Here is a 19,586-nt window from a genome sequence, read left to right on the forward strand (position 1 = left end):
TGTACATACCTACCATGAGTATCTTAGCACTAATCTGGGACAGGCTGGGCACTATGTAATCATTTGCTATGTGAGCTAGTAATAATGATGGCAATGACCAACTATATGGTCTATTTTGGAGAAGGTTCCATGAGGGCTGAAAAGAAGGCTCTTTTGAGTTTGGGTGAAAAGTTCTGTAGACGTCTATTAGGTCCATTTGATTTAGGAACTCTGTAAGTGCCTTTATTTCCCTATTTGGTTTCTGTCTAGTTGATCTGTCCCTCGGTGAGAGTGGGGTGTTAAAGTCTCCCACTATTAAGGTATTAGGATCAATGTGTGATTTAAGCTTTAATAATGTTTCATTTACAAATATAGGCACTCTTGTATTTGCGGCACAGATGTTCAAAACTGTGATGTCCTCTTGGTGGATTTTTCCTTTGATGAGAATATAGTGCCCCTCCTTATCCTTTTTGATTCATTTTGGTTGAAAGTCTATTTTATTAGATATTAGGATAGCTACTCCAGCTTGTTTTCTGGATCCATTTGCTTGAAAAACATTTTTCCAGCCCTTTACTCTGAGGTAGTGTTTATCTTTGTTACCAAATACATCTGGGCACAGGGGTCTTTTATGAGACTGTTTCTCCAACCAAGGACCATGTATGGATCAACCTAGAAGCTCTGCTCAGATGTAGCCCTTGGTAGCTCAGTATCCAAGTGGGTACCCTAATAAGGGGAACAGGGACTGTTTCTGACATGAACTCAATGGCAGGCTCTTTGACCTTCTCCCCACCCCGAGGGAGGAGCAGCCTTGCTAGGCCACAGAGGAGGACATTGCAGCCCGTCCTGATGATACCTGATAAGCTAGGGTCAGATGGAAGGGGAGGAGGACCTCCCCATCAGTGGACTTGGAAAGGGACAGGGAGAAGATGAGGGGGGAAAGGGGGATTGGGAGGGAAACAGGGAGCAGGATACAGCAGGGATACAAAGTGAACAAACTGTAACTAACATTAAAAAAATAAAAATTAAAAAAAACGATGAGGCAGTGGTGACAGCTGTGATTAATGAGTGTCCGTCCGCCTAGTGCCGAGCACTACTGCACACCTGACCAACTAACAGTGTATGCGCTACAGTATGGCGTGGGCTTTCCTCAAACGCGACCCTCTGATGCAGTGGGAGCTCTATGAAGCCAGACAAAGTCAGTCAGAGAGGACTTGATGCTCACAAAAGGACCGAGCTCGAATAAGGATTAATTGCAGATGTATGGGTCTTGTGGCCATGGGTCAGGTCCAATATGAGAAGACTGCTACAAAGCACCGCCATGATGGTGCTTGGCCCTTTCCCATTCTGTTTTCCTGCTATACTGTGACACAGCCTGTGGGTCTTTACCATGGCGCCAGGGATGTGCTGCTTGTACCTTCAAGCTACAAAGAAACGTGGGTCAAAGGAACCTTTTCCTATATGCATTACCCAGTATAGGTACCCTCTCATAGCAACACAGAACAAACCACAGGATAGAGATTATTATTTCATTAAAGAACAAAAGGAGCCGAAGATTGAGAGAGTAAAAATATGTCCCTCGGTTAAGGATACCAGAGTTTAAGTCCAAGTCTGTCAGCCTATTTTTTTTTTCTATTAGGTCAAACTCTGTCCAAAAGAAATCAATTAAAATTAAGGGGAAGGGGAGGAGGCTGGGAGGAGAAAAGAAAAAGGAAAGGAAAGGCAGAGAAAGAATAATTAATGCAATATGAGGTAACAGAAAATAGGAATTTTCCAAAATTAAAATCAGTTGATCCTGTAGAGATGAGTCATTTAAATAAATCTAAGGGGTGTGTGTGTGTGTGTGTATGTTGGACAGGCTTTGAACATATTACACAACTCTACCACTGAGCTACATTCCCAGTTTGTGCTTGTTTAATATTTTAGATAAAAAGATTTTAAAGATTCACACACTGATACGATGAAATGATGGTCATCTAATTTGGGACCAACTAGTAGTCAGGAAGTGAGCATATAGTCTAGAATATTTAAACTATTCTAACAGTAGGAGGAAAATCAGTCAAGGTTTAATTCTCACTCAGAGGACATCTGATATATTTCTTATTAAGTTGGTCATATTTGATTTACATATAAATAACTAAACACTGAAAGAATATTTCCTCAGGAGACAAAGATATCTGTAATCTCTTTACTGAAGTTATTCATTTGTTATAAGCACTAAAAACATCTTCGTCACTTACCTGCCCTTGGTGAGTCTTAAAAGGAACTTCCAGTAAGATGGTCGCAAGTTCTGAACTTCCATAACGGCCTAAGATTATTCAATTTGAGATTTATTTCAGTAAATTAGAACACTGAAGTCTCAGGCAATAGGGCAGTTCTTATTTCTCTCTTTGTTGCTTATTGCATTTTAAAAGTTTCAGTGACAATGATAGCAAGATGCTTTTATGTTTAAGTCACTCTCATATCTGTTAATATGCTTTAAAGTAGACATGTTGCTTTTGAGATGTTAACAGGAAACAGCCATCTTTATCAGGAAGCATACATGCCCATTAGATAGCGGATAATTTGACTCTACTAAGCTTAAAGCTGACAAGATCACTGTGGGAAAAAGCAAGTAACCCTTCTCCCTGACCGCCCCCGACCCCTGACCCCACAAACTCTGCAATGGCCTTTAACACAGCAACGACAATAATGATGACACAAAACCAAAAGACATCAATCTCAAACTTGCTGCTGCTCTCCTTCCTCAGGAATATCAAGGAGTGGCTAGGGTAGCACCTGTGTAATTTATACTTAGGGTCGCTTTTTCTCCAGAAAAAATAACATCAGGGTGTTCTACCTGTAACACAGGGCTATGAATTCACCTGTCCTTGTAGTCTACTTAAACATAAATATTGGTCTGTTCTTCAAACAGGGCCTGTGCCATTAACATGTGCAGTGCTTTGAGACATGCCAGCTCTCCTGCTGAGAAAACCAACCGACAAGAAGGAACTATGACATAAAAGGGTGTTCGTAGGCTTCTATTTTCCTTCTGGCTTAATGCAAATCAGAAAGACGAACTTTTGTTGTCATTTCAAGAGCAGTACTTACTGCATGAAAACAGATTGCTGTAGAGATGGAATAGATGATAGTATCTGCTTGAGGAAAATAGGGAACTTTTCCGGCTTCGATGCCCTTGAAATACATGGTCTGCAGATCAAGCACAGGTAACAAACAGTTTAGATCTTATTTAAAAATTAAGCAGCATTAAAAGAGAACTGAGAAGTGAGTTCCCAAGTACATTTGCCATCTTTCCAAATTCTTCTATTTCTTCTAGGAGCTTGATCATTCACATCTTCATGACAGTGTTATATGTTAGACTTTCCTGTCTTTCATTCCTTCACTCCTACCTCCAGCTTTGAGCAGCAATGCTTTCGTGTGTGAAACTGAATAGTACTTTATTTCTGTTGCATGAATGCCACTTATTCTTGGATGCTTTTGTAAATACTTAAGTGCTCCTTTTATTAGATGCATTTATTCCTTCACTCACTAAGGATCTAGTAAAGTGAACTATGTGATGCGCACAATGCTAGGAGCAAGGAATGTGTAAGTGAATAACATATAAGCCTAGCAACACAACCCCTACACTCTGGACAAAACTGTGAGAGGCATAACTACATATGATATACAAATATATGTAAATTATATATTATGAATTATTCAGCTCTCCCAGGGAACAAATATATATATATATATATATATATATATATATATATATATATATATATAAAACCAAGGAGAACTTTTAAAATTCTTAACAGAAGAATCCCTAATGGTTGAGAAGCAGTAAAGAGATGTTCAACGTCCTTAGTCATCAGGGAAATGCAAATCAAAATGACTATAAGATTCCACACCCAACAGAATGGCCAAGATCAAAAACTCAAGCAACAGCACATGCTGGAAAGAATATCAAGCAAGAAAAACACTTCTCCATTGCTGGTGGGAATGCAAACTTATACAACCACTTTAGAAATCAACTTGGTAGTTTCTTAGAAAAACTAGGAATAGTTCTACCTCAAGACCTAGCTGTAATACTCCTGGACATATTCCCAAAATATACTCCACCATAACACAAGGACACTTGTTCAACTATGTTCACAGCAACTTCATTCATAATAGCCAGAAACTAGAAACAACCTAGATGTCCCTTAACCAAAGAATGGATGAAGAATATATGATACATTTATACAATGGAATACTACTCAGATATTAAAAACAATGGCATCATGCAATCTGCAGGCAAATGGATGGAACTAGAAAATATTATCCTGAGTGAGGTAACCCAGACCCAGAAAGATAAACATGGTATCTACCCATGTAAGTGGCTAGTAGCTAGAAAGTACAGGATAACCAACCACTCTACAAACTGCAGACCAAAAGAAACTAAGTAACAAGGAGGGTTCAAGAAGTGGAGGTAAGGGGACCATTGAATCACATTGAGAAGAGGAACTAGGACAGACTTTGGGGTGGATCGAGGGAGGGAACAGGAAGGATGGGTAGAGGAGCCGTAGGGATCAAGTGTAAGGATAGAGGGAGACAGTAGGGGAAAGAGAACTAGAATTGGTAAGGGGGGGCAATTATAGAATGAGCTAGAAGTCTAGGGAAATGGAAACTCCTAGGAATCAGAGAGGGTGACCCCAATTAAGACTCCTACCAATGAGAGATATGCAGCCTGAACCAGCCATCCTGTAACCAGAAAATTCCAATGGAGGTATTGGGACACCAATCCAGTCACAAAACCTTCCATTCACAATTTCTCCTGCCAACAAGATATGCAAGAGTAAATACGGAGCAGAAATTAAGGGAATGGCCAACCAATGACTGGCCTAGCTTTAGACTTATGCCATGAGAGAGAACGTCATGACACTATTAATCATATTCTGCTATACTTCCAGACAGGTGTCTAGCATAACTGCCATCTGAGAGGCTTCACCTAGCAACTGATGGAAAGAGAAGCAGAGACCCACAGCCAAACATTAGGAGTAGCTTGGGGAATTCAAAGGAAGAAGGGATGAAGGACTGAAAGAGTCAGGGAGGTCAAGGACACAACAAGAAAAAAAATAGAACCAACTAACCTGGGCACATAGGGGCCCACAGAGACTGAACCACCAAACAGAGCGCATACTCGGGACATTAGACTGCTTGGATGACATCTCAATACTAGTTTCATCTTATGTCAAAGGATGTATTTGGCCTTGAATCTAATCAATAGTTTACAGGAAAAACAAGAGTTAAACATCAAAGAAAGGAAACAGAGGGGAGGAAGAGGAAGAAAAGGAGGAAGACGAAAAGGGAGTAACTACATAAATTAAAACAGCCTGTTCATGGCCCAAAGAGAGGACTGTACGAACACATAAGATACTCAGGGAATCTGCCATAGGCTTTTCAAATGCATAAAATGATACGTGACCATACTTTGATAGTACTATTGATTTTCTTTAAAGAAGTATTAATCCTGAGTAAAAGGACACAATATGATATGTAGGATGGTAGAGTACTGATGAAAAGATACGTCTAGATGTTGATGAGCACTGACGTACATGGTGGGTTGTCATGTGTCAACACACGTTTGAAAATATCAGACATACGAAAGAAAAGAAACAGAACAGCAAACCGACTGTCAGTACCTGGCTGGAACCAGAGCTTGGCAGCAGTTTATGTTTGCAGCCAAAGCAGTTACACAGCACCTACAGAAGCTGTGAATCCTTGGAAACTTCTCATGCATAACATCTGTACTTACCTCCACCAATTTGGAAGCTAGGTACATGGAAATAGTTGTGCTTTTGTAAAACATCATTGATACACCTGCCAAAAACCCTGAAACAAAAAGGAAAAACTGATCAGATTGCAAATTATTTCTTTGTGGGTAAGTCACCAGAAATGTTAATTCACTTAAAAGGGGGAAAAGGGGTTTAGCATTGCCTTTCTTTAGTTGGACAAAACATAAGGACAGTAAAAGCCCAATGACACTAAAGTGGAATAAGACATTCATCCATGTTTTTAAATTAAAAAGTAAGCTCTTCAGGGTTCAGAGCAAATAGTGTGAGTTACATATAACAAGAAGGGTCTAACTTAAAGAACTATAGTAGGCTTGCCAGACACTACTTTTAAAAATAAATTTAAACACTATTGGTATCATCAACTACTCATTTTTCCATCTTCATACCAGGTAAGGCTACTGTCAGTGTGGTCACTATGCTATTGCCCACAGAATCACCTTCATTGTACTAGTGAGAAATTAAGGGGCTGGGGCTGGAATCCTAGAGACTTGGTTAACTTTAGTACATACACTATATCTTAGAAAACAATCTTTCATTTTTACATTATTCATTCATTTATTTTAATATTAATTACAGTTTATTCACTTTGTAGCCCAGCTGTAGCCCCTTCCTCATTCCCTCCAATCATGTTTACTTTTATAAAATAATTTATAAATATTATAAACTTTAAATAATTTAAAAGCCATTTTCCAGTGGTAAAAATAGGTCTTTGAAGAATTCTAACTGGAGTTCATGATAATAACTTTTATAACTGTTTAAGTCTTTGTGTTCTTTTATAACACATCCTCTAAGATTTCTGGCAATGATGACAACTTCAGTTGTTACACTGCCAACTCAGAGTAGCAGACAGCAAGCCTGTCTCAACCCATTTAACTTCACACACTGGTGAGTGCCTCTACAGGGACTCAATTACCATGCAGAAGAAACAAAAACTGGACGCCTCTGCGAGCTCTCACTTCATCCCACCACCAATGCTACAACAATGGACATTCTTTTGATTACTAAATTACCAGCCACAATCGCATGCAGCTCATCATCCAGGTTCCTGATCCAGCGGAGGAAACAGCTTGTACCCTGTAGTAAGGAGATTATACAATGATCTTCGTTATATTATTTCTGAGGAGAAAGTACAAAACTGCATGAGAACAAAAGCTGCCCTGACTCTCAGCAACTGGCTCCTGTGTGATACAAGCTGGAGCCATGACTGGAAAGTCTACTTGCAGCCCTGGAGACACTTAGAGATGACATGCCATTTCATATTGTTGCACTGCTTTTCAAAAGCCTGCCGGTGACTTTACCTCAAATACAGATCCAGAAGGACAGAGCCATTTCCCTCTTAAAGCAAAAAAAGCTGGATAAATCATACACCTGTCAAGCCAGCATGCTGGACCCACAGACACTGGTTCTCAGCTGTGGCAATGAGAGTCAGACACAGACTGTGAGAAAGGTCATCCCTCAGCAAGAAAGAAGGTGACATGAGACAAAAGCTCAGGTCTATAAAAAGAAATAGAGTGCCACAAAAGGAGAAAAGGGGTAAATTTAGAAGCTATGTTTCCCTTATCTTTAGTCAGCCAGAGCAAGATTCAACAAATTATGGCCTTTTAGCTAAAAATGGTCTGCTGGGTGGCTTCCTATGGCTTGGGAGGTAACCCTGGCTTTTGTTTCTTTGTTTGGGTTTGGTTTTGACAGCAAGCCTGGCTATGTTGCCAGGGTATTCTAGAACTTCTAGGTTCACTCTTTCTGCCTGAGTCCCCAGAGTAGCTGCAAGTAGAGGCATGTGTTATGGTGACAGCTTTTAAAGTTTTTTTAAATGGTTTTACATGGATCAAAATATATCAAAATAATAACACTATTTTTATGATCTAAAAATTCTACAAAATTCTAACTATGATGTGGTAAGTTTTACTGGAACACAGCCATGCTCACTCCTGGACACCTTGCCAATGACTGCTTTCTCATCCCCAAAACAGAGCTGAGTGTTTGTGACAGAAATCACATGGTCCAAAGCCTAAAATATTTAGTCTGGCTTTTTAAAGAACAAGTTGACTCTGAAGCAAAATATTAACAATAATATTACTGAGGAGTTTTAATATTTTAAAGATAAATGCACAGCACAGGGGCTAGAAAGGTATTCAATTTACAGTGTAAAATTTTCACGTTATACACGAAGTCTATGAAGTACTATTTAATGTTGAGCTGATAAAAACAAATATTCTAAATGCTAAGAAGAACACTAAGTTACAACAATAAGTACAATAAGTCAGCATGACTATGAATAGGAATGTGAATAATATGAAGCAAATAAAATACATTCTAAAACAAGGAGGGCACAACCAGGAATAAATGGAATACAAAATAACTAAAGATTATAGAGAACTTAGATAGACCATAGTATACATTGCCAAAATGTAAATAGTCTAACCCCTCACCCCAATAAAATCACAGAGACTATCAAATTAAGTTTAAGATAGAGGTACAGTGGTTCACATGCATAATCTCAGAACTTGGGAGACCAATGGAGGAGGATTGGTGAGAGTTCAAGGACAGCTTGGGTTACACAGTAAAACTTTATTCTCAATGACGGAAGGAACCAATTAGATATAGTCTGAAAGAAGCCCAATGTTTAAAATGAAAATAAAGAGGGCTGGAGAGATGGCTCAGAGGTTAAGAGCACTGGCTGTTCTTCCAAAGGTCCTGAATTCAATTCCCAGCAGCAACATGGTGGCTCACAACCATCTATAATGAGATCTGGCATACATGTGGGCAGAACACTGTATAATAAATAAATAAATAAATAAATAAATAAATAAATCTTAAAGAATGAAAATAGGTGAAATTCAAAAATTAGAAACATTTTTCAAAAATTAATGTTAACTCAACCATTTATCACAGAATCTGAATTAAAGTACAAAAACTAAAATTTAGATAGTAAAACATTTTAGTGTTATGAGTAACACACTGGTGGTCTCCAATAAACAGTAGGTCATTATTCAAGGTTGCAACATACTGTGTCAAGGATGATGTCTACACGTGTGTTGGTGCGAGCTTTTGGACATATGGAGTCACTTATGGGCACAGACCAGAAGGGGTAGAAGAATAAAGTAATAAGGACTCACTGCTTTAGATAGCATGACAGAAACTGTGAATGGACAAAAGTATTCAACCCACTGTTCTGTGTTACCAGAAAAGACCATTATAGCTTTCAGCAAATCCCGCCATCTGCTAGAAAGGTCAAAAGTATTCCAAAATAAGTAACCAAGCTATAAATGAGTCTCAGAAAACTGGACTGAGAATATTATCAGATTTTACTTAGGAAATACACATATTCTTAGAAGGCCTATGCATTGAAAACTAAAGTAAATAAGACTCTGAATATATATATACATATCCAATTTATACCAAATGGGTATAAATTGAAGCATATTAAGTAACATTTTAAACAAACCTCTCACACCTGGCTGTGCTGCACATTACATACTTGGTAATGTAGATAGTTATGAATACGCTAGAAAGCACCACCAATAAAATAGCTGAGTTAAGACACATCTTATTCTAACAACAGTCATGCCATTTATTTCTCTTCTTAAAAGATTTATTCATTATTTTATTTTATGTGTATGACTTTTGCCTACATATCTATATATGTATGTATTAATGGATGTTTTCATGCATGCATGCATGCATATGTGTGTGTGTGTGTGTGTGTGTACTACATGTGTTCCTGGTGTCCATGAAGGCCGGAAGAGGCACCAGGTCCCCTGGAAATGGAGTTACAGATGGCCCTGAGCCCTCCACGTGGTTGCTGGAAACCCAAGCTGGGCCTCTGGAAGAGGAACCAGTCAGTCCTCTTAACTGCTGAGCAATTTTTCCAGCCCGCCCTGTACTCGTTATTTATTTCTCATTTTTTTCTTTTCTTTCCTTCTTTAAGTTTTTTTTTATAAGCTTACCTTGTATATACTAACAAAAGATCCAAGAAAAGCCCCCAGTTGGAAGTTTTCTTTGTTGTAGAAGAGAGAGAGGAGCCGGGATGGTTCTGTAAACAGATGCCTAAATGCAGAGGGGATCCGTAGACAGCACTGGATCAAGTAGCCCACGCTGAACATTCTGATGAAGCCCTAGAAACAATTTCATCTCTTGACATTCACAATAACCACAATGGGATTTAAAAACACGGCATGGAAATGCCAAAAACAAAACAAAACAAAACAAAACAAAACAAAAAACAGTGAACAAAAGCAACTTCTTTGGGAAATTTTAATAGAAAACATGGATTTTTTAAAAATACAAGATAGTTTCACTGTTTGTTTTGAGTTCTGCTATATTTTTTTAAATAACCAAGTTAAAGGAATTTCCTAGGAGATAGCAACTCTATCTATGTCTTTATTCCTATAATTTACTGCATGAAGCTAAAACAAGGAATGGTCGATTTGCAGTGAACCAGACAAGGGGAGAAAGAAAGACCTGGAAGGGACAGGTACTCCACAAGGAGAGCAACAGACCCAAAAAATGTAGCTCATGGCAGCTCAGTATCCAAGTGGTTTCCCTAGTAATGGGAACAGGAACTGTCTCTGACATGAACTCAGTGGCTGGCTCTTTGATCACCTCCCCCTGAGCAGGGAGCAGCCTTACCAGGCCACAGAGGAAGACAATGCAGCCAATCCAGATAAGGCCTGCTAGTCTAGGGTCAGATGGAAGGGGAGGAGGACCTCCCCTCTCATTGGACTGCAGGACGGGCATGGGAGGAGAAAAGGGAAGGAGGATCTGATTGGGAGGGGACAAGGAGGGGGCTAGTTGGGATACAAAGTGAATAAACTGTAATTAATAAAAATTAATTAATTAATTTTAAAAAAAGAAAACACTGAACACTGCCTTCCCATCCTTGTTGCCGCACCCATGGCAAGTGGGTAATAGCTGGGACCTTGGCCTGCCGGCTAAGTTTTTAAAAGTCAGGCTTGTATTTTTCAGATCACAATTTTGTTTTCTAGGAAAAGAAAAAAAAAACAAAACAAAACAAAAAACTGAATTGCTATGAGCAAGTATTGATTGATTTTTCCAAAGCCTAGTGAAAACATGGAAATTAAATAGGCCAGTCATTTGTGAATTCCCATGAGTTTGCCTTACTGGAACTGCCCAGCATTTGTTCAGTATTGAAACAGTCCTTAACATTATGCTAGTGACTCAGGGGTGACAAGCAGGCTAATTTTTTCACCTGGTTTACAAACGAGAAAATAAACAAACACATTTTCTAAAACAACTCATTTACACTTTCATGTATTCAGAAAATATATGCTGTCTGTCCATTATATAACAGGATTACATAGCTGTGGAGGACATGGCAGCCAAGACCAAGTTCTTTGTAGAGGTTTAGAATCTTATGTGGAAAGATAAAACAAATGAGTAAAGTAATATAACATAATTACAAATTACAGTGTGTTTTAAGAAAATAATTGGCTACTATAGTAGCTTGTATTAGAATGGATAGTAAAGAAAAGCTACTGAAGATGTGACATTTAAGTAGATCCCAAAGAGAAGATGCTATTCTGAAAACATGGTCTGGATAGAAAGCAGAGCCAGTAAGGAGGTGGGCAGGAAGAAGCTCCTAAGAAGACAGCTGAGAGCAAAGCGAGAGGAGAAGAATGTAACTAATGTAAATATCTACTAAGGGTAGCTTAACACGGTTTAGTTATGGCTTGGCCATAATGAGATACACCTTGTCAAAAACTTCAGTAGTTTAGTCTTTAATCCCAGAACTCGGGAGGCAGAGGCAGAGGCCAGCAGATCTCTGTGAGCTCAAAGTGTTGGGGCTACACAGAAAGACGATCCAATAACAAGCAAGAAGACTTCCAAGCATTTTCATATTTTCCTTTCCTACACAACTCCAAATAGTTTTACATATTTCATGAACTGCTAAGTCTTCTGGAACACGCTTCAAAGAATCACTAGGTTTATGACTGCTTGGCAATTCTCAGATTTTTTTTTTCCAGAAAATGTTCAGTATCACCTCCCCATACCCTGCCTGAATTCTTCCCTTGAATATACTTAGTAAGTTGTCAGAAAGAATTCTCTCTCTTTATGAGCCAGTAGATTCTGGTTTATTTGTTGTTGCCACTTTGAAAGTGAGGCAGGAAATCAAATCTGGACACCACACAAGGAAATCTATTCTACTGTGTTAACCCCAGACATGGCTCTGAGGATTCTGAGATGAGTATGGAGTTGAGCAAATGCATTATCAACACAGAGCCTTGACATTCCACTTATAAGCACTGATGTGAGACAGTACCTAAGTTCTACAGAACCACAGAGAGCCTGCCATCTATGACTTTGCTCTTATCCACTGAGCCAAAAAAAAAAAAAAAAAATCAGACCCTGAAGAAGTAAGCGACTTCTTAAAAAGAATTAGAATTGTGAGCATGTGGGCACTCTTTTGCAGCAGATGTTGCCACCTGCCCCAGACACTCTTTCCAGGGCTGGTGATGAGAAAAGTCAGGAGGCAGGAAGTGTAGTTTTACAAAGTTACCCAAATACCCTAGAGAATAGGAAATTTGTGTGAATGAGCACACTTAACTCCCTTAATGCTGATCTACAGACATGCTCTAAGCAGCAAGATAATAACAGAAAGACTTACAGTCAAATCCAAGTTAAATGGCAGCAGAATTAATGTGAAATTTTCTACTTAGAAATTACTACAGAGAAGTTACTTGGGTATAACGCTGCCACTGTTGGCAAAAAGCAGGCAGAAACTTTTATAGACTCACTTTAATGCAGTAGGAGATGCAGTTGTCCTCATAATGCTTGCAGCATCTGTGCCTTGGTCCATGCTTACATCTGAAACCAAACAAGAAAGGCACCACTAATTATAACTATATATGTGTGCATATGTATGAACAGGCTGGGTATGCCTGTGCAAGCACGTATGCATGTCAGGCATGAGTGTGTTGTAAATCTATTTAACATTTTTTTCAGCAACAAGGGAGAAAAATAACATACTTTCCCCCCTAAGTGGTTATAGCTTTGTAAAAATAATCTACAGTAGAAAAGCTAAAAGACTGTTGTTTTTATTTTGTCACTAACACCTTGTATAAAACATATGATCACAGTTACAATGACCGATTGTGGAAAAGAAAGATGATACTGGCAATTACTTGTGACTGAATATGAAAACTATACCTACACTGTCTATATACATCACCAAATTTTAGGGGCTTTAAATCTCTTGTTGCAGAGAATGATGATTATAAATCATCCATGAAGTCAGTACTTGAACAAAATCATAATGAGAATGTGTTCAGGTTACAGGAATTTATATGTAATTATATTTGAGAGGAAACATCTGGAAAAGAAACCCGATAAAGTGTCAGAATTCAAAATTCAGTTATTAAAATAAATACAGAAATAGGAATCATGTGGAAACTCAGAGGTTACTTGTGATTTAACTGTAAGCCACTTATCGTCTGGTGTTTCATATAAACATTTCTGCCAGGACTACTGTTCATGTGTGACTCTGAATCTATGACCCCTCATTCATCCCCAGCATAAAAATGTAAGTCGACGAACGTGCATCTCAGTAGCTCTCGTTTTCTCTGAAGGTTCCAAAGTCTACAGTCACTGTGACTTCGCTCAGGCTGGTTAACTGTTTCTGCAATCGGAGCACATAAACTTTCCCTGGGTATAAAGGTAGCTTGTAGAGCAATGTTCTGTCTCTCTCCAACCCTGTGCTAACTCTAGCAAAACCTTTCAGAAACCAGTTTCTGCACCGCAGCTGGATTACACAGGCAGCCTCTCCTGGCCAAAGGCGAGGGCACCAACACATTTCTGACCTCAGCATCTTACATCATGGGAATGATGTGCTGTATGTGGCCATGTGGAAGTGCTGAGTGATTAAAGCTGAAAGCTTGAAGAGAGGGGGACTAGAGAGGTCTGCCTTATGCAAACCATAGCTCTTAATAACTCTCAAAGTCCTCTTCAAAGATAGGTCAGATTTTCCTACCAGAACTCCTTTACTAGCAAAGTTAAGTACTGAAATCATCAGTACAGTCATGTAATCTTTCCTTGGTCACCAGGATGGCTCACAGTGTCCTAGAAGGTCAAACTTTTATCACTGCTTCTATAAAATTCTGTGAATAGCTCCACCTGAGTAGATTGACTGCAGCTGCCTAGACAATGGCTGTCATGTCCCAATCAACACTGACTCCAGGAACCATGCACCCTCATCTGCTCACCACATCCTCCCTGTTTACTGTTGCAGTTACTTCGCTGGCTGAATCGATGCTTACCCCACAAGCCATGCACCTCTGTCCATTCATGATCTCCTGTTATTACCCTCTCAATTACTTCACTTAAGGGGAAACTTCTCTTCATTCAGGTAACCCAAACCTATTTTTGTATTTGCTTAAAATGAATGCCACACCTGTTTCTGCCCTCTACACTTCCTGTGTTCCCATGTTCTACTTGCAGTATAGACTGAAAGGAAAACAAAAAAATGAATTTGGCAAAAATGTGACCATCATCTATGGCTACTCAGTCCAGCAGGCAATTCCACAACTGTCATTTCATTTATTGCCAATCCCAGGCTATAGACAAGGATTTTATGAAGAACAGTATTTGCCCAACAACACAGAGCTGATAGAGGCAAATTAAGAGTCAAAGGCAAGCTTTCTGAATTCTTCCTACAAATGATCCCATTTCTCTCAGTGTTGTCTACTCGTTCCATTCTCTCTAACATATCACTACCATGACTGTTTCACTGGCTGATGTCATAAGTTTAAACCACTGAAGACCAACAGAGCCAACTAGCTAGGAATCAGAGGGCCTGGCAGAGACTGAAGAACCAACCAAGGACCTTGCATGAACTGGACTTAGGCCCCTCACATACATGTAGCCAAGAGCAGCTCAAGCTTCACGTGGGTTCCCTGGTAAGGAGAGCAGGAACTGTCTCACACGGACTCTGCTGTCTGATTTTGATCACTTCCCCCTACTGGGGCTGCCTCGCCAGCTGCAGGGGAAGAGGATGTATTAAGTCCTGAAGTAACTTGACTGAGGTGCTGAGTTGGGTGGTGAGTGGGAGAAGGGGTAAAGAGGGAGGGAGAGTGGGATAGAGAGGGGAGGAGGGAAGGCTAAGATACAGATGTAAAGTAAGTAAATAAATTAATTAAAATATATATTTTATTAAATGTCTATGCTAAAATAAAAATGAATGTGCAAAATGTAAAGATTTATTTTTCTGTATAATACACAAATAAATATTTCATCCAGAGCCCTAAATATTGTCACTGCTGGAAAATATCCTTTACTTAAAGTTTGCTCCTTACTCCTGTAGCATCTTGATTCTCTCAGCGAGTATACTCTCTTTTCCATACTCTAACACAGCTACTAAGGACAAACTAATGCTTCTACACTCCTCCCTCATACCCACCTTAACTCTGCTTAGAATAAACAACAACAACAACAAAATGATTCTAATTCCACAAAATCTACTTTAAAGGCATGTAATGATGCACCATCCAGTGAGAAAGAAAGAGCCACATTCCCTTGCCAGCATGCACATTCTATAAACTCTAGATAGAGTTGTTGCTGAGATCAAAGAGTAATACCATTTACCTGAGGAGGAAAAACATGCCTGAGCATGCATAGAGCCCACAGGAGACAGGGACTAAGTGTGACACACGGGACAGAGCACTCACATGGAGTCCACAAGCGTCCTGACCAGAGCGACTATGCTCATTCCTCTTGGCTTTCCTCTGTGCTTCTCCCTCTTCTGCTCCACTTTCGCATATGCTGTCTCAGGTGAGTAAGAGTGTGTGGGGATTTCTTCCTTCCCTACAATAAACCTGAAGGCAAGAGCACAGTGTCAGTCATTTTCACCCTTCACTTTTTTCAGTAGGGAAAAAAAATCTGTTTAAATACAAATAGTTTAATTTCTTAGTTAAAACAGTTATTTTCACAACTTAAATGAAGTAATATACTCTAAAAAAAGATTTAATTTTTTTTAAATTTCCTCTGCTTGCTGATATTTTTAAATCAAATTAACCAGTTACAATATACTGCAGAACTTCTATGAGGCAGTCATTAACTTAGGACATTTTTAAGGTATTACATACTTAAGATTTTTTCAAGAGAAACAGGTCAATTTGGATCCAGAGATCAATCATAATTACAATTGATTTAGTTTCTCATTCAGAGTAAAACTGTGTTTATACCTGATGGCTGTTAGGTTCAGAGTGGGCCCCCACACCCCAAATGAAGGGCTCAGCTCAGGTTGGCTCCCACCAGGCAAACAGACCGTTTGCTAGTGGATAAACAGAAGCTCACACCGGGCATTCCTCAGACACTTGCGAAGCCATGAGTTTCTGTCTGTCAGGAAGAGCCACCACTTCCCTTATTGCACCTGCGCTCCAGCAATGGGTCATCTAGTTCCCTATTAGCACATATCCAGAACAGGTATCAAAGGTCCTGGCTCTTTACCCACTGCTACTCTAAACTTCCAGGTTGTTTCAGCTTACAGACTCCCTCCCAACAACTTCTTGTCCCTGTAAAACCAGCAAGGCTTTCCCACCTGTGCAAGTCTCTCTACACCCCAGGAGATAGCCATAGTAGCTTTGAATTGCCCCAAAGAAGCCTTTCTTTCCACCCATGGGGTCATCTAATTCTGTGGCTTCACAGTACCCTCGCTTACATAGGCATCTTCACTGATTAGCAGTGGCATTAGGTAAAGTCACTTGCACATGGAAGGGCTTTAGGTCCCCAGGAAAACAGTGGTAACTAAAGGATAGAAGTATCTAAAAATGCCTATCCTCGTATTTCCTTAGGAAATTTAAACTCTATTATTGTTATTATTATTATTCCAATTTACTCATTTTCCTTTGGAGAAATCAAACACATATAGGAGATGACCACTTGTCAAAACAGGGCAATTGAAAATGTTCCTACCATCAGAGAACACCGAGGAAGTGAGCCGTCTCAGAACCTGCACAGCTGTTTCTAACTGCACTAAAAGTCATTGCTGATACAAAGAATAGCTGGTATTTCTGAAGGAAATACCCTTCAAAACATTCAGAAAGTCTACTCAAAGTATCAATTTACAGAGGATCAATATTATTCCACTAACATTCCGGAACTGAGACCGTGACAAACAAAATATGAAAGCTTAAGTACTCGGAAAAGAAAACCAAAATGCTGTTAGAACCAACCACTGACTGACTCATCCCGGTCTGGCTAGCTCAGTAAAACATTCAGCTTTCCCAATCAAACCGGGTGTGCAAAGAGCTTTTCTGCCAGCACACGGCAGCTGAGAGCTTTGGGTGCTGTTACTACTAATGATTCTGTTCAATATTTGTGATTGTGCCTGCCGAGTTTAAGATCTGCACTCAGTTCCACACAAGTTTCCAGATAAAACTAAAAAGACAGTCTCTCTACTGCTTTTTGGAGCCTACTACTCTTTTGGCCAGTGTGGATGATCTCACAGTACAGGACACACCTTGGAGAAGCTGTTCTTGCCCTGCATTCAGGTCAGGCCATGCCCTTTACTTATGGCCTTGTGAGCCCATGCACACCCAACAATGTAAGCACCACTTTAGAAGTATGCATGGCTAGCTCAACAGTAGGGACTGTGAAGCTATGTTCATTTTCTTTGCTATTGTATGACAATATCTAGCAGGTCTGTGACACTGCAAAAACTTAATTAAAATACTGAATGAATGAATGAATGAATGAGGCAATAACCTGTGTTCTAAGGACCTATTACATGACAGGCACAGTGCCAACAAGCATTTTGCAAATGTTATATCATTTCATCCCACAGAAGCACTACAGGTACTATACTTCCCATGAGTTAGCATGAGTGACCCCCTCTGCACAGAAGCCGCATTGTCAGCAACCACTAATACAGAACTATATCTGTCTAGAGCAGCAGTTCTCAACCTGTGGGTTGTGACCCCACTGGGAATCACATATCAGATATCCTGCATACCAGATATTTATATTACAATTCATAGCAGCAGCAAATTTGCAGTTATGAAGTAGCAATAAAATAGTTTTATGGGTGGGGTCACCACAACACAAGAGTCACAGCATCAGGAAGGGTGAGAACCACTGGCCTAGAGTTTGATGTCTTAATCACTGAGCCACGCCCCTTTAAACACCTGCACTGGCTCTTCTCCCATGGTCCTTCCCCCTGGCCATTAGCTCTTCCAGGGCCTTCTACTCCTATCTGCATAGAGAGATAATTTCTCCATAGACTTTCCAGAGGAAGTCTCCCAAAGTGCAGAGCAGAACTTGGTATTCTCACCCTCAGAGAATTTCACCAGCTTATCACCTACTGAGTTAAGTGCAAACTTAACCCACGTTAAGTTTGGTACCCACGTTTACCATGTGACCAGACCAGTGCTGACTTCAGTGGACTGAGAGACTGGTCCCCAGAGGTAAGCCAATGCCTTACTGCTGTTCTTTAGTCTGCATCATTCCTCCCTACATGTTTATTAAATATTTTCTGCCTTTTAAAAGTTAGCTTTCTTTCTGTACTGTCAACCATTCTTCTTTCATAAGGGAAAAAAATCATCAGTGAAATGTATAACACTTAATTTGTTCTATTACAGCAGATGGCTTTTTTTTTTTATGCCTGGTAAAGATTCTTTGCAGTTTCTCTGCCTTCTTCTCTGTCTTTTTTGTTTTTTTTTTTCCTATACACAACTTGGAAAGCAAGACTGTTAGTTCTGGCTGAAATACAGAGTAGAAAAATCCAGTCCTTCCTTTGTAATATCAGCACAATTTCAATTAATATCGTCCTTTCTGCAGTCTCTGAAGGCAGAAGTATATCTGACTCACTCATCAGTACATTCTCAACATCTGGACACAGATCTGGAGACAGAGTAAAAACAACCAAATAAATAGTGAAGGGATGTTATCTTTATAGCTCATGTACTCTTTTACAGGCAGGAAGCTTTAAACATGGGTGCTGAATTAGTGTTAAGTTTTATATTCTAAAGCTTTTTGCTTGTGTCTACCCAGGAGACATTTATCTCGGCGGCTTTATGAATGGTTGTACTAGATGAAGAGGACTTTTCCTCTATGGGACAGTATGTGTTTTCATAATAGAGTAATTACAAACTGTAGAGGATAAGCACTTCCTTCAAGCCTGATGGTGACAGCATCCATTTGCAGCCATCTAAGTTGAAGCGTGGCCAGCACCCTCAAACCCATCAGGCATCGAATATCCTTCTCTCCTAAAGCTTAACACTGCCAGGGAGTCATACTTACTAAGTCTGGACACCACAAGTACTTTTCTGCCCCTCCCTTCTGGAATTAATGTTAAATGTTGTGGATTTTGACAGGCTATAAACTCATTGTATGTGTCTGTAACAAAAATCAGACAGGCAACAATGGAGAGATGAAGACTCGAAAATTGTGCCAAGCATTACTTAAGGAAACCTCCAAGAACAATGTACATTAACCCATTATTTTTTTGACAATGAATCTTGACAATAAAAATAGAATCTAGCCTTTGGTGCTAGAATTCTCTACCATCTTTTAATCTCTAAGAGTAATCAATGGGCAGTACAGGCAATCTAAGATGAAATCAGCCTGCTGAGTAGAAATACACGTACCATATAAATGCAACAATTTTCAATACTGAACACTTTTCTTTAACAAGAGTACTTGTAACAGTGAACTTTCTTCTAAAATATTGTCATGTAACACAGAAGAAGTTCACTGCAAACATCCCAGACTAACTCCTGATTCAAAGTACCTGTGAAGAGATATAAAAAAATTCTGAAATGTCTCAGATTTTCCAAGGAT

The 19,586-nt window shown here is 39.5% G+C and overlaps 1 protein-coding gene across 3 annotated transcripts in view; it reads right to left on the reverse strand.

Moving 5' to 3' along the window:
* Positions 1-19,586, reverse strand: part of Tmem135 (transmembrane protein 135) — a 268,940-nt gene that overhangs the window by 3,125 nt on the left and 246,229 nt on the right. For all 3 annotated transcript variants that reach the window (XM_060367497.1, XM_060367496.1, XM_060367495.1), the window contains 7 exons: positions 15,476-15,622; positions 12,551-12,620; positions 9,743-9,910; positions 6,806-6,869; positions 5,756-5,832; positions 3,067-3,165; positions 2,217-2,284 (listed from right to left, as the gene is read on the reverse strand). In XM_060367497.1, coding sequence (XP_060223480.1) covers positions 2,217-2,284; positions 3,067-3,165; positions 5,756-5,832; positions 6,806-6,869; positions 9,743-9,910; positions 12,551-12,620; positions 15,476-15,622 — 693 coding nt within the window. The remainder of the gene's footprint in view (positions 1-2,216; positions 2,285-3,066; positions 3,166-5,755; positions 5,833-6,805; positions 6,870-9,742; positions 9,911-12,550; positions 12,621-15,475; positions 15,623-19,586) is intronic.

Source organism: Meriones unguiculatus, chromosome 14 (assembly GCF_030254825.1).
Source record: "Meriones unguiculatus strain TT.TT164.6M chromosome 14, Bangor_MerUng_6.1, whole genome shotgun sequence".
Lineage (NCBI taxonomy): Eukaryota > Metazoa > Chordata > Mammalia > Rodentia > Muridae > Meriones > Meriones unguiculatus.